This window comes from Varanus komodoensis, unplaced genomic scaffold (assembly GCF_004798865.1).
Source record: "Varanus komodoensis strain SLA01 unplaced genomic scaffold, ASM479886v1 scaffold59_1, whole genome shotgun sequence".
NCBI lineage: Eukaryota > Metazoa > Chordata > Lepidosauria > Squamata > Varanidae > Varanus > Varanus komodoensis.
This window is the reverse complement of record NW_025336221.1, coordinates 2980144-2995413: the sequence shown is the minus strand read 5'-3', so window position 1 is coordinate 2995413 and position 15270 is coordinate 2980144. Positions and strand designations below refer to the sequence as shown.

Genomic DNA, 15270 nt, shown 5'->3' with positions numbered 1-15270 from the left:
TTGCCCCCGAGAGCTCCTCCAGGTGCGGAGTCTGCCTAGGAACCGTGCCTGCTCTGTTTGTGCCGTTCGGTTTGAAAAGAGGGCTTGAGATCCCCTGCTGCAGGCAGGAAGGCTCTGTGGCCCTGCTGTGGAAAAGGTTCCCCAAAGACAAAAAAATGTCCAGACCCCAAGGTGAGAAAGCCAAGTCGTCTAGTTTTACTGACTGAGGGTAGGGAGGAAAGATCTCAGCAGAAGGAAGGTTTGGGAAGTGATTATTTTGGAGAGTTCAGGGTTGGAGGCTGAGGCCAAGCCACCCTCTCTGCATGTGTGTGTGTGTGTGTGTTTGGGTGGGGGCACTATCCATACAGGCTTGCTCTCTTCCCTCCCTTCCAAGTAGTCTTGTGGAAGGATGCTTTTATGTAACTGCTAGGGTGGAGAGCCCATGAGGCGGACAATTCCCTCCTGTGCCACCCCACAGATAATCAGCCCATTGTTGTCCAGCCAGGACTTTGCCTGGGGCAATCCTTTCACAAAGGGGCTCAAGGAGCAGAGCAGGCCCATCCAGGCACAATGAATCCCCTGTGTCTGCTCTTCCCTCCCTTTCCAGAGTTGGCAGGGTCTTTGGTCCCATACCCCAAAGGCCTGACTCGTCCGTGGCTGCCGGGTTGCTTGGACTGACTGATGGGGTGAAAAGATGTTGAACTGTACAGGATCTGCTGGGAGAACTATTCAGTGAATTTTCAATTATTGGGTGGGTTTTTAAGCTTCCCATTGAGTTAAATTGTGCTAGTGGGATCTCTTTCTCTCTCCTCACCCATCCTGTTGGAAATTCATGTGTGAAGTCATAATAAAACCTTTCATGATCAGGGATCTTGTGTCTATGTTTTTCCCCAAACTGCTGACAAATGCATCTTTTGCCTGTATTCTCTGTCCCTCCGCTTGAGCTGGGTACACTGTGGCAGTGCGTATGTGCCCAGGATGGCTAAAGTCTTGCTGTGTTTTGGTACAATGTCAGCTAATCAACTCCTATGAGTAAATCACCTCAAGCTGTTGATTGGATGGGACTGTTGGTTGATCCAGTTGTTTGTTTGTGCCACCCTTGGCAAAAGAAGCTGCCCAGCCAGTTTGGTAATACGAAGGTTTTATGATTATTGCAAAAGGCTTGTGGGATTAGGAAAGTTTGTGTTTAGCCCCTATGAACTTTGCAGATATGACACAATGGTACACAGCTGAGCATGGGCCTCCAAAATGGCCAGAATATGGCAAAAATACGACAGCTTGAAACCTAAACTGGATTATAAACCATGGTAGGTTGTTGTGAGCCCAGGCTGGATTACTTTTGGTTTATAAGTCATCCTGACAGCCCATGGCTTGTAGCTGAGTTTGTTTGACCCACAATAACTCAGATATCCTGACAACCCACACAGAGGAACAACCCATGCTGTGTTGGTTGATCACACAAGGGCCCATGATGTGCTGACCAATGACTGGGAACATTGTGGGTGTTTGCTCACTTCCTCCCCACTCTCCCTGTGCCCCGTTGCCAAATCTGGTTTTTACAATCGCTGTGTTAGTATCCACATGGTGCCCCCACTGTACTCTGCAGTGACTACCTATGGTCACCTCACCTTTTTCTGAAAAAAAAGTTGAAAAATGTGTGCAAATAATTACACTCATTAAAAAACCCCATGTAACTCTGCAGGGCTGGTTAGCTCAGGGGGTTCCTAGGATAGATATTGGCAATGTGGAATGGCTGCTGGCCAAAGCGGCAGGTACAAACCTTTCAGAACACCTTCTCCAGACTGAAAGTAAATGGTTTTCCTCTTTGCAAGCCTCTGACAATTCTGATAGTCCTTTGAGGTCCTTGCAAAGCCCTGGAAGATTTGTGAAAAGTGCTTGATTCCCCCTTTAAGAGCATGATCCTTAGTTTTGCTTTTTTTTTCTTCCAGGGAGAGGCATATGAGGTATCTTTACAGGTCCCCAATTTTGAAAAGGTGCCCCTGATTCCAGAAATCACTCCTAGAATTCTTTTTCTCTGACTCTCACTAGAATTTATATCATTCTGAGACTTTGTTCATGCAATGCCTGATGTTCTGCTTGTGTGTTGGACTACAACTCCCATCACCATTAGCTAGCATGAGTAGCTAGAAAAGATGTTTGAACGTCATCTTCCAGAAGCCCCTGTCAGCCTGACTAACAGTCAGGAATATTGGGAGTTGTAGTGCAAAGTGCCTGGCGTGCACCAAGTCAAGGAAAGCTGCAGTGGAGCACTGCAGTGAAGTGCAGTGAAGTGGAGCACAGTGGAGTGAAACCTGGGGTCAGATTTGTGTCTCTTAGCCGAAACTGACTCACCTGGCTTTTGTTAGGGCGGAATGGGAGAGCCTTGTGTATGCTGCCCTTGACTGCATTACAGGAAACAAAAGGGTAGAATAAAAAACAGTGTTCTGATGAAAAATGTTTTCAAGAGAACTTGTAGTGATGATTCAGTGATAAGGGGGAATGTTTAAAGGAATTCCTCTTTTCTAGTCCCACAACTGGAGTTACTTCTTTTCACACTAGCATCTATTTACTGGCTTTTACTGCTTATGGGCTGTACCACTGACCTGTACTACTGCAGGAAAGGAGGCACTTTCTGATTCATGGCAATTGCCTAACCCATTTAGCTTGCTAATTTCCAGTATGAGAACATGCTAAAGCAGGGTGGGTACACAAGTTCCCTCCCCATCCTTGTTTGCAGCCACCAGAGCAGCTGTTACTGCCTCCCCATCCATCCCGGCACTTTTGCTACTGTGCAGCAAGCAGGGGAAGCGAGGGTTGGGATGGCACAGCTAACATGAAATCAGCAGAGAATGATGGCGATTGTCTCCACTCTTTTTTGTTTGCACAAAGCTGTATGTACCAGTTTTGTTTTTCTGATTACAGCAGCTCTGTGGCTTTAATAACAGAACAGTTGGCATCAATTTATCAGGTGTATGTTTTCCTGGTATCTTCCCTGCCAAATAGTTCGGCCTGACCTATGTACACGGGGATCAAAATCTAGAAGAGCTGTCAATAGGATGTTTTTTCATACTTAGCAGGAAACGTAGCTAAGGCATAAATTTTAAAGTTTTGCTTTGTACTTTTGATGCTGAACCTAGTTACTGAAAAGAGATCCTGGAGCCGACCTTAAGCTCTGGGCATTGTGTATCTAGCTTGTTTAACATCCTGGTTGCTTACTATATATGCTGTTCTTTGACGTGCTTACCTTTACAGCTAGTTGCAGTTTACCAAAGTCCGTGTTTTATGTTCTTGTGGTGCTTTGTCAGGATTGGGGTACACAGATTGCAGGATCTATTTTGTTTTTCATGAGAATCCATAATCCAGCAATTGGAGCCAGTGGCAAAATGACATGTCCTATATTAAATGGTCAAGGATTAATCCGCTAAAAAAGTGGGCTGGAGCCATAAATCAGGCTGAGCTACTCACAGATGTAGCTGCTACCATCATGCATATTACATTTCACTGCTAAAGTGAGTAGAAGTCTCCATTACTTTAGGGTCGGTGGGCACACTTGGAATTCAGAGGGAGTGCTGTGGATACTCTCAGAAATGGTTGCCATGGTGGGGCTTTCCCATTCATAAAACGGCTCTCATGGTGGGCAGGACTTGGTCACAAAGCTCTCATTTCCCAGAAGGTGAGACTAAAAGAAAAGTATCTTGCCCAGGAACTTGAGTAGAAGGTGGACCTGGGCTCTGAGCTCCAAAGCATAAAAACACTATTTGAATCCAAACACAGATGTGCCAGAGGGCTGACCTTCATGTTGCAGAGTTCTAACCTCCCCCCCACCACACACACACAGTTATGAATGCCAGAATTACGAGCAACCTGTACTTAAAAACAAACTGCCATAAAGCCTAATAATTTAAAAAAAATTACTGCAGAAAATCCTCATCACCTGAGAGAGAGACAAGAAACAGAAGGGGAGAGGAGCCCTCCAAGGCATCACCATAGAGAAGAAGTGAAAGGGGAGAGAAGGAGGGCCCCCAAGGCATCACGAGAGAGAGAGAGAGAGAGAGAGAGAGAGAGAGAGAGAGAGAGAGAGAAGCTTCCAAAGCAGGCATTCCTGCCCTGTCCATCAGGAGAGGGAAATCTCTCCAGTGCTTCCTTGCTGCAAGAGGGGCACTGGTGAGTTGGGGGTGGGAGGATGCTAGAGATATTTTTCCACTTTCATGGGGGTCCTGCCCCTGACTCTCACAAATGTGGAGGGCTGACTGTACATGATCAATTTTTATACAAATACAACTGAAAGACTAATTTCCATTTTCTTGGGAATGGAACTTGTTTGTAACCCAGGGACTGCCTGTTTATATGAATAAAATAAAAATCAGGAAGAGCAGGGAGCCTGATGGGCACCAAAAAAAGGTGTTTGTTGGAGATCGCAATAAGTCCACTCATGTGAGCAGGTACTGGGTCAGTGGGCTGCATTGTCTGACTGGCGTTCTGAACTGTGTGTTGTTTTTGCTTTTCCCATTTCTGACTGTACAAGTGCCCTTTTCTGATCTCTGCAGTGGGCCTTGTTTCACTCTCTGGTGGTCAGAGAAAGAGGGCAGCCCCGCTGTGTTCAGTAAAGTTAGAGGAAAGTGAGGCTCACATGTGATGTGGAGCGTGCATGGAGGAGAGAGCAGGGTCGTGTCTGCTGACCCTGTTCCTACATATATTCAATTTAACTGGTGGAAGAGCACACCTGCACATTCCAGTTGGGTTGGTGCAGACTCTATATGCCCAGTCTGGGAGCCATGGCTAAGCAGAGTTTCTGGACACGGGTACATGTAGGCTCTTTCCCAGATTATGCTGCAGATGGGGGTTCAGGAGGCACAATTTGATGGCCCTTCTTTACCTGTTCAGCTTAATGTGTGACCAGCCTAAGAGCTCACTAAATGCAAGTGGGTGATCAGCATGGAAGCTAGCTAACTAGCATGGCTATTCGTGTAGTGAGAGTGTGTTTCAGCACTGTGACTGCGTTGCATAGTAAGAGTAAACAGTAAGAGTAAGCAGAGTAAACTGTGAGAGTAAACGCACCTACTAGGGTTTACTTTTTAATGCCGATACAGAACAGTGACTAGACCCATGATGGAGTTGATCTTGATTTCATAAAGCCACCCAAGGCATTATCAAACAACTTGTTTCCCCATGATTTCAGCCCTATTACACCCTTCCTCTTACAATGAAGTTGTTATGTGTATCTTCAGTGACTGGGGAGAAGCTGATGGCTTATTTACCTTTCAAGCAGGCTGGACTGGGTTGGCTGTGCAGGTGCTCACGGCTGTCGATCACTTTCCTGGCCAAATGCCATCTTGGTCTGGGCGAGATTAGTCAGTGGCATGCAGCCAGGGCAGCATGGCGATCGGGAGTTTCCATGCTCACTTCCTTGAGAAATAAAACTAGTTGGCAGTGCCATTTGTCTTCCAGTACAGCCTTTATAGGGTCCCAGTCTGTTTCTCTGCTTCATTATTCACAAACATTATTCTTTTTGCTAAGGATGCAGTCCTGTATACATGTAGACAGAAAAATGTATATAAGCATTGAAATTTTGAACATTAAATATATAATGTTTTAAAATTAAATATATAATATGTTTGACATTCAGGAAATGCATATTTGGAAGTTCTGACCTCTGTATCAGAATGCTGAAATGAAATCTGTGTTTATTTCAGATTTCGGTAGTCACAGGTGATGAAATCCTCCCCTCTGGCCAACATCTTCGGACACTAGCGCGAGGGGGAGGCAAAAAGAAAAAAGGTCTTGCAGGGTTCAGTCAGCTTGTTCAGAAGAAAAAGGTGACCAATTCCACTTGATTGGACACATCTGAAGTAGCTCTTCAGATCTGAACATAATTTCCACCGCTTTGAGGAACAGCAAGATATCTTACTGGTTCATAGGGGATATTTGTCTCTGGTGTGGCCTGGTGGGCATGGTGTGGCCACCTGTGAAGAGTGGATGATGCTTCTTATGATGAGGGACTGGACTTGATCTTTCATGTCACAGAGCAACCAGAAAACTGCAGCCGCAGTGCTTTTCCAATGGCTTATGCACCTCTTGTCCTTCTCTTATTGCAGTCTGTACAGGAACCCTAAATGGACTCAGTGTCACAGGGGATGACCTGCAACGATACCAGACACTACAGAAGAGATACAACAATTGTGAGATTGTTATGGGGAACCTTGAGATTGTGCTCATTGAGCAAAACCAAGACCTCTCCTTCTTGCAGGTGAGAGCTGCGTGCATGTGGTGGTGGAGGTGCTGGTGGGGCAGGGAGGGGGTTGGAAGACATCAAGCTTGTGAAGACTGATCTATATGCAAGAGCTGAACAGACGTTAAGAGCAGTAAGGTTCTCCAGCACAGAGAAGGAGATGGAAAATGGGGCTGGGTTGGATCCAGAGCCATCAGTCTGCAAGTGGAAAAATTCTACTTGTGAAATGGGACTTCCATGTTCTCTCCTCCTCCTTGCAGCCCGCCACGTATCTTCTAAATCTGCTCCAGAGGGACTTGGATCCAACCATGGGTTACTGCCTAGCTCCTATGTAATGATATGTCATACTCTAACTTAGCCTGTAAGCTTTTAGTTACACTAAGTTTAAGCATGTGAAACTGAAAAAAGCAGGTATTGCTTCCCTGTTTACCTTGGCCTCCTTTCCTTTTGTGGTTTCCCATGTCCAATTTTAGATTTTAAAACTCCCTGGGGCAGGACTCTGCAAATGTCATGCACATTGATGGGGCTACATTAGCAGCAACAGCAAAAGAATACAGGTTGATCTAGTGGAAGTATAATACTAAGTCTCCTGCAAGTGCAGGTTTGCAAATCTAGGTGAATCTACGTGCCCTCCTCCCCTGTGTGGAGCTATTTCCCTCTTTCCTTTCCCCAGAGTTAAACATGGATTTCTATTATGTGTTGCCTCATAAACCTTGGTTTGTGGTAGGCTTGCAAAACTATTGCCTGGAATTCTGCACTGTTTGCATGACCACATATTGAACTTGTGCACATGTAGAATGGTTAATGCTGAGAAGTGAAGGGAAGAGTCATTTTGGAGAGGGGAAGAGTGGGGGCTCATTTCCGAGCCTGGGTTCCAATTTGCAAACCATGGTTTGGGGGAACTGGTGTTGTGACTACACCAGGCTTGGGTGTATTTATCTTGCCAGAAGCTTTGTGAAGCTAGCACAGAATTCCTACTTGGCACCTGGGGAATCTTGGCTTTATTAGTTTAAACGTATTCAAAGATAACAAGGACCTAGCTCCTTCAGAATAATGTCCATGGAGCCTAGCCTTCTTTTTCCGTCAGTGACCAACCACATGCCCCGGAAATTCACAAACAGGTATGCTAGGGTTAGCCTTCCCTCTTGTTTATAAGCAGCAACTGATAATTACGAACGTGCTACCTCCAAATACTGTGGATCCCTATTAAAGTTATTGCTGACTGTCCTATTCCCCATGAAGATTCTAGTTCTTGTGGCTATGGAGTAACACTTGAAAATCAGTATTCTCTTCTTCCTGTTGCTTCTCCTTATTTTACTCCACACTTTTAAACACACCTGAATAACATGAAATAAAAGATGATTAATAACTTACATTAATGATCTATCAGTGATGTTTTGTAACAACAGCTCAAGCAGTACTAAAAGCTCTTAAAGCATATGCACTCAGATGCCTTTTTCAGTCTACTTAATGAGTTTTACTTCCTAGTAAATATGTTTAGAATTAAAGTCTTCATAAAATAATCTAATCTGATTTCAACATCTGCGTTTCCTGGTTGTAATACCTGTGGTAGTATTGCAGACATGTACTGCTTGGAATACAGGTATGCCTAAAAAGGAAGCACCAGCGGAGATTAACCGTGCCCCAAGTGCAGAATTACAACTAGATTTCTCATGGCTTGGAGGCTGTGATACAAGCAACTTGGCTGAGGTGATCAAGGCACCCTCCTCTGTCTTTCCTCCTGGGATCATACTGCACCTCCCTAATGTGGAGAACCCTCCTGGTAGCTTTTTCTTTTCTTCACCTGCTTCTAGATTTCCTGCCAGACAGGGCCTTGCCCTGCCTTGCTTTCTGTGGGCCCCAGCCAGATAGACGCTGCATGTGGCACCTGGTTTCTGCCTAGTTAGAGAGCCAGAGTGGAGGGTTTTGCTGTGTTGGGCTCTCAAGGTGGGGAGCAGCAGGTGATTGGCAAGACCGAGGTGGGCATGGAACAGTGCCATTAATGGTGTTGCTGGGATCACTGGAGTTTGTGTTTTGGAGATGAGGAAAGGCTAGGCAATAGTACATCTGGCTCAAGGTGCCTGTGCTGGGTAATTGCCTTCAGATCACACCTGAAGCAATGGGATTTTGGATTGTGCTCCCACCCCAGCTCATAGGAAAAGCTGGAAAGCTGAAAAAGCCCCATGATAAAATCTTCTGGACTGGTATGGGGATCCATGCCATTATGTGGGAAGGATCCTTTATAGCGTGATAATGCAAGTGGGGTGTATTCATCAGAGCCAGAAGTAGCTTTCTTGCTTTCTGTGACAGGGTGAGGATTACTAGCTTACTGGTGATGCTCTTAGACAGAAAGTTTCTAGTCAAAAACCTTAGTGCTGCTAAAATCCTCTTTAATACATTTTCTTTAACCAGGAACAAAAAAGTGGAAGAAGGGATGGGAAAGCATAGGAGGGCTACAAGTTGATGTTTAGCTCCTTGTAAAGTCCTGTGAGTGAGGCAGGGCTATTGTGCAATAAAAGCCTTGCCTGAAAGCCTGCCAGCTGTGAGCCTGTGGCATAATCTATGAAAAAGCCTTCGTGTCCACACATGGTATGTGTGACCCAAGAGTCTGCTAATCCAGGGCTCCGGGATTGTGCGTACAGAGCCTACACGAACACAGTTGGCGTGTGTGCACGCACACACACGTGCCCTTGCATTGGTCAAGTTGGACACGGCATGGGACTCGGTTAGCAGACATCAGCGGACTCTCCTCAGTAGGCACGTGCCATGTAGCTTCTTGTTAGCTGAACTGAATTCCAGCTTCCAGAAAAGTCTGTGTTTTCTCATGTCAGGTGGCCCCTCTCTTTGCTATTCACTCTTCCATAATGCACACCTTTTTCTTTGAGGGACACCACCGTTTTGAGAGAGAGGTGTATACTTTGTATGGTGAGTAACAACTCTGTATGGTGGAGGTATTTGCACAAAGCAACAGTTCTCTAATAGAAACGGTATCACAGGAGGTTGTATGTTTTGTCATCCAGATAACAGAAAAATTAGGAACATCTTATCTGAAATGATTTTCCTGTGGTAGCCAGCACATGATTTTGGTGTGTAAGGAACTTTCAGAACTCATGATGCTAGGATGTCCACAATTAGTTGTTATGTTTGTAGTTTCAGGGTCTGATATTCAGATGTGAGGCTCCTATGTTCAGAGATTTTGCATATCTGACTAGCAAATGCTGGACCTTAACATGTGTTAGCTAACTGTTCACATGCCACATTGGTGAATTTCTCCATGGTGTTTTGCTAGTGGCTTTAGTTAGGCCGAATATCTGACCACTGTTAGTAAGTCCCACTGTGGTAATTCTCATATCCCCGGGTAAGGCAGCCCTGTTTGACTTGGAGCAGGGGTGGCCCACTATAGCCTACAGCTCCTGTGAGTCCTAGCTGTTGTGAGCTAGGATTCCTCCCTTCGCACATTCAAAGCCGCAGATCTTTCTTGTAATACTTCCTTATTGGCCAGATGCACAAACACTCAGAATGAATCTCTGAGCATGCACGGAGTGGTTTGTTGAGTCCAATCTAGTATTAACCTCCAGGAGCTCTCCTTATGAGCATGCCTTGTCTCTGCCTGTCGATCCTTAATTGGGCCACCTTTTTCTGCTGATGATGCATTATGGGGTCAAGAGCTGTACATGCCTCATCTGTCTCTGAGAAACTCCCCTGCTCTGAGTCCCCTCCCGCCAGCTGTACATCTTGGTTATTCCCAGCGACTGCCTGCTCACCTGGGGAGTCTGGGCTTGAGATAAGCATCTCCATTTCTCTCATCTCAGTGTCTGGAAATGGCTCACATTCCAAGGCCCCTCCTGCACCTCTTCTGCTTCTTTTTCTTCTTCTGGAGACCAGCCAGCAGCCCTTGAGAATGTGTGCCCAAAGTAGCCATCTATCTCACTCCCAACACCAGCCAGTATAGCCCATGGTGAGGGCTGATGAGAAATCCAGGCAAAACATCTGGTGAGCCACAGGTTACTCACCCTACTTAAGGTCAGATTAAATGTGCATTGCATTGATTTTGATGTAAAAAGTAGAACCTCTCCTTGTAGGTAAATGGGTAAGCATGTATTTAACACACTGAAACTCATCTACTTTGGCCCTTAAGCTAACAGGAACATTAGAAAAGCACTGCTTTGACCTTCGTAATTCATTAGTCTAGCTGCAGAAGACTTCTTGGAAGAAATTCATCTCAGTGACATATGATTATTCTCAAAGATAGGATCATGAAGGCCAAACTCTTTTATAAGCATGAGTTTGGTAGGTGTAGATTGGAATTTAATAATTTTTTTTCTCAGCCCCAAAGGGAGCAAAACTTAGGAATTTTTTCAGCTTCAGAGCCTTAAACACAGATATGGAAGATATGTATACTTATCAGATTGTAACAGATGTCTCATTGCAAAGCCACAAGAATGAGCAGCGTCTGATCCAACAAGAGAGACAGAGATAATGAAATACAGTTGCTGCTATAAATTTTATAAATGATGCAAACAAGAGACTGGGAAGGTGCAACAATGGCATCCACTTGAGTTGGGCAACTTTTAGGGCTGGCACACACCTGATGGAGACAGACGGGTGTCTCCAAGCGTGAGCTGCCTCCAAACAGCATTAAAGTGCCAGGTGCAGCAGGTTGCAAGTGGGCAAAAGTCTTCCTCTGACCTCTTCCTGGCCCTTTCTCCCAGCTGTGCTCACTGCCAGGCGGAGCTGCCTTAGAGAAAAGTGGCTGCTGGCGGCAGTGGACGTTCCGTACCTGCTAGTCAAGATGGCACTAGAAATCACTAGCCCCACCACTTTCCTGCCTCGTGGCAGTGAGGCTTGTTTGGCGACATGGGTCTGCTGCAGTCACATTGAGGCATAGAAAATGGATGCTCAGCTCTAGGTTCCTGTTCCTTGCTGGAGCATCCGAGAACGATTTGTGGAATAGTTTGGTCCCTACTTTCAATCACTGGCATTACAAATAGTTTATTTTCAATTTGCCATCAAATGACGAAGATGCTGAACAAAGCCAATGATAAGGAAGAAACATGTGTTTTCCTTTCCTATCAAGCCCTGGAACCCCAAGATGTAGCTTGTTCTGAATGGTAACACGTTCTGATAATGGAATTACTAGGCATACAATTTGAAAATGACTGTGGTGGATGTTTTAACAGCCTCTTATGGTTTTCCTGATTTTTTCCAGACTATTCGAGAAGTAACCGGCTATGTTTTGATTGCCATGAATGTCTTCACACACTTGCCACTGCAGAACCTACGCATAGTACGAGGGACCCAGTACTATGAAGACAAATATGCCCTCTTCATCATGCTCAACTACGAACAAAATGTCACGCATGCCTTACGCTCGGTGGGCTTCCACCAACTCACAGGTGAGTGGATGGTAGATCTTATGCTAAACAGCCTGTATTACTGGAGTGCGGGGGCGCTGGACCCCAGGCCTGCAGCAATCCTCCTTACTTGTGGTTTCCTGAGTTTTGCAGTTATTCCCCTAGTCTAAAAGGGTGCAATGCTTCTCCTATTAGTAGTAAGAGCTTTAAGCTCAAATAGACTGGTATTTTTGCCCTGATCCCTTTTGCCCCACCATCTTTGGCCTCCAGTCCCATCCGCCACTGGCATGATGCCCCCAAGAGCTTCTTCAAAACTGAATTTTGATCTCACGCTGAAAAAAGGGTCAACTCCCCTTCTCTAGTGCTACGTATTGCTTCCTTATCAACATAAATCAGCTGTAGCGGAGAGCAGTTAGCAACTTTAGGCATTAAATGAATCAAATCAAAAAGGCTCTTGGGCTAGAAAGGATGAATCTGCTCAGGGCACTTTGCTTGCCAGTACTCTGAATGTAGCCAGGGCATGTCTTAAGCATTTGGGAATGTGATTGTGGTTCTCCGTTGTTCCCTGAAAGCTACCTGGACTCATCCTCCCACTTCTGTCTACTGTTGGTGACTTGGTCATCTCTTTGCCCACATGGTTGATTCACAAATGTCTCCCTCAGGCTCAGGTTTAGCAACTGTTTTCAGTGTCAGAGTTCAGCCTTGGGCAACCAAAGTCATATTAAAGGAGATGTACTTGAGCTTGGGCAGGTTGCCTTGTTTACCTGATTAACCATAATGAGCCCCCTAACTCATCTGGGTTCTAAAGAGAAAGATCTTCAGCACTGAGAGTATGACTTTGAGGCAGGGTTGAACATCCTGTAAATTTTGTTGCGATGGTTTTCATGTGTGCATACACACTGGAAAGCAAAAGTTGCTTGTGATTTGTAAGCATACACTTACACAGGGCAGTAAAAAAAATCCACATACAGGCACCAATATTCTAGTTATTTCCTTTAGGCTTGGATCATTTTGAAGTAATAATAAAAGAGTACCTTTGACAATGTGGCGAGTGTCCTTCCCTCACCGCTCACTAGCTACAGTCTGACTCTCTTGATTTGAGTTCAACAGTTGGGTGGCACCCCTGCTCCCCAAATTCAGGTTGTCCTTCCTATTGTAGATTTCTGAAGCTGAGAGTGGATGACAGGACACTGAATACTTTCATCTCCTTTTATAAGCTTCTTAGTTGTTCAGCTCCAGAGATGATGGGAAATAGCGTATGGTTCTGCATGGGCCACTGTGCTGCTCTTATATGTTTACCCCCCTGGACTGCTCCAAGACTGGGACGTGAGGGCAGGGAGCTGCCATACGTGGGGCACTGGGGCTGTTACTGGGTGGAGCATGATTGCTCAATGAATAAATAAGATGACATCAGCAATTGTTGCCTTGCGAAAGAAAACACATTCCAGTGTTGAGATCTCACACCAGCAGCCCTAGCAGGATATTTAGCTTTTGGGGACCTTGTTCTTTTGAATAACACAATCCCATGATCTAAACTTAGTGTTGTGTTCTGTTTTGTTCCAAAGAGATAATTGATCTAGTGCTCACATCTGTGCACTAACCTTTTTTTTTATAAAAAGTTTTATTCAAAATTATGATCCTAAAAACAAAAAAAACCCCTAAAAACAACATCAATCAACAAAAACATCAGGCCTGCTGGGTCAGCCCCCACATTTTTTTCCATTTATGATAACTTAAAAAAATATTTAAATCTATACGCAGTCCTGTTTCTCTAGCCAGTAATAAAAAGAGTCCCAAGTTTGATAGAAGTCAGTATCTTCTTTCTCCTTCAGTGATAAAGTCAATCTATCCATTTCTGCACAGTCCTAGATCTTTTTTAAGATCAGTTCATTGGTGGGTGGTTCTTCACTTTTCCAGTGTTGGGCAAATGCAATCCTTGCTGCAGTAATTACATGTAAAATCAAGTACATTTCTTGTTTACTAATATCAACAGGCATAATGCCTAATAAGAAGACTTCAGGTTTAAAAGCTAAAGGTTTTTGTAACATTTCCTCAAGCCATTTATGTATTTTAATCCAATACTTTTCGCGTTATCACAAGTCCACCACATATGATAGAAAGTACTCAGTCTGTGTACCAAGCTTATTGCTCTACCTCCTTTTCCACAGCTGAAGAGTCCAACAGAGTTCATGGCTTGACCATCACAAATGCATTAGAATCTAACATGCATTCTCCTGACACTGACTTTGTTAAGAATTGTCACCTAATAATAATTACTAGCTTAAGTGGACTCCGGGGGATGGTGGAGGACAGGAAGGCCTGGAGGAATGTTGTCCATGGGGTCGTGATGGGTCGGACACGACTTCGTGACTAACAACAACAAAAATTACTAGCTAATAATGTAAGATATTAGCTTCTGCTAATGGTATTATATTAGTCCTGCTTCATCAAATCAAAGGTCCATCTAGTCCATTATCATGCTTCCCATGCCCCCCAGCAGCTTGTAGGCAAGAGGAACGCTACTTTTGGACTGCAGGACCACCCTGACTAATAGTCATTGTCACCATTGCCCGCCATGGATTTACCTAACTCCCTTTTCAAGACATCCAAGGTAGTAGCCATTGCTGCATCTTGTGGCAATATATTCCAAAATTTATGTGTTATGTGACAAAGTCCTTAATGTTGCCTGTCTTGAATTTTTTGCTGGTCAGTTTCATTGGATGGCCCTGACTCCTAGTATTATGAGAAAAGAAGTGGAGGGGAGCCTCTTAGGGTGCAATCCCGGGCATGTTTAGACAGAAAAAGGTCCCACAGCTCCCAGCATTCTCCAGCCAGGCCTTTTTTCTGTCTAAACCTCCACAAGACTGCACTGTTATTCATTTAGACCACATCATTATTATTTTGGAATGGACAGAGCCACTGGGAAAATATACTTTGGCTTACCAAAGGCACGGCCGGGGTCTTCAGTACTTCAATAAAGGGAGAGAATGTGGCCAGAAACAAGCAATGAATAAATTCTGTCAGGAATAGAGTGATTGTTGATTCTCACAAGTGGCAGTGAATTATGCAGGCAAAGCCACAAAGATCCTCATATATGTGGCAACGTGATTCCCTTCATCTTTCCAAAACCTGATGCCCTCCAGGTGTGGTGGACTATAATTCCCATCATTGTAAACCAGCATTACCATCATCAACACATCTGGGAGCAGAAATTTACTGGTTAAGTGGGCAAGCCTTATTATTCAGTAAGGGCCCTGCCTTGTACTGGAATCAGTGTTAGGGTTTTACTAGGGAGAAATGAGTGAAGAGTAGTGGTTAGCACTGAACATATCTCAATAAACAAGGTTTGCATTCCTGCTCAGCTGTGACGTTTGCTCAGTGACTTTTGGCTGATCAGTATTTCTCAGTCAACTATTTAACTCAATTGTGATGATAAAATAGAATAATCACAAGACCGCTGCTCTGAAGAGTGGAATAAAAATGTGAAAAAGACATAAAAAGAATATTTTCAAGACAATATTGCATTGATGAAAAGAGTACAAGAAATAGAACTTTGCAAATGGTTCTTTCATTATAGTAACCTGTGCAGTAATTTAGGATTATGAAAGAACCCCCCTCCCACGATTAACCTTAATACTAGTTGTCAGAAAGGGCTTAAATACACAATATGTGTGCAGCAGTTAAAATATTATGGATAGTGCCTCCCTC

At 44.5% G+C, this 15270-nt stretch overlaps 1 protein-coding gene across 1 annotated transcript in view; it reads left to right on the top strand.

Annotated features, from left to right (window-relative positions):
* ERBB3 (erb-b2 receptor tyrosine kinase 3) overlaps positions 1 to 15270 on the top strand; it is a 97168-nt gene that overhangs the window by 39065 nt on the left and 42833 nt on the right. Inside the window, exons 2-3 of the mRNA XM_044449534.1 lie at positions 6075 to 6226; positions 11418 to 11604. Coding sequence (XP_044305469.1) covers positions 6075 to 6226; positions 11418 to 11604 — 339 coding nt within the window. The remainder of the gene's footprint in view (positions 1 to 6074; positions 6227 to 11417; positions 11605 to 15270) is intronic.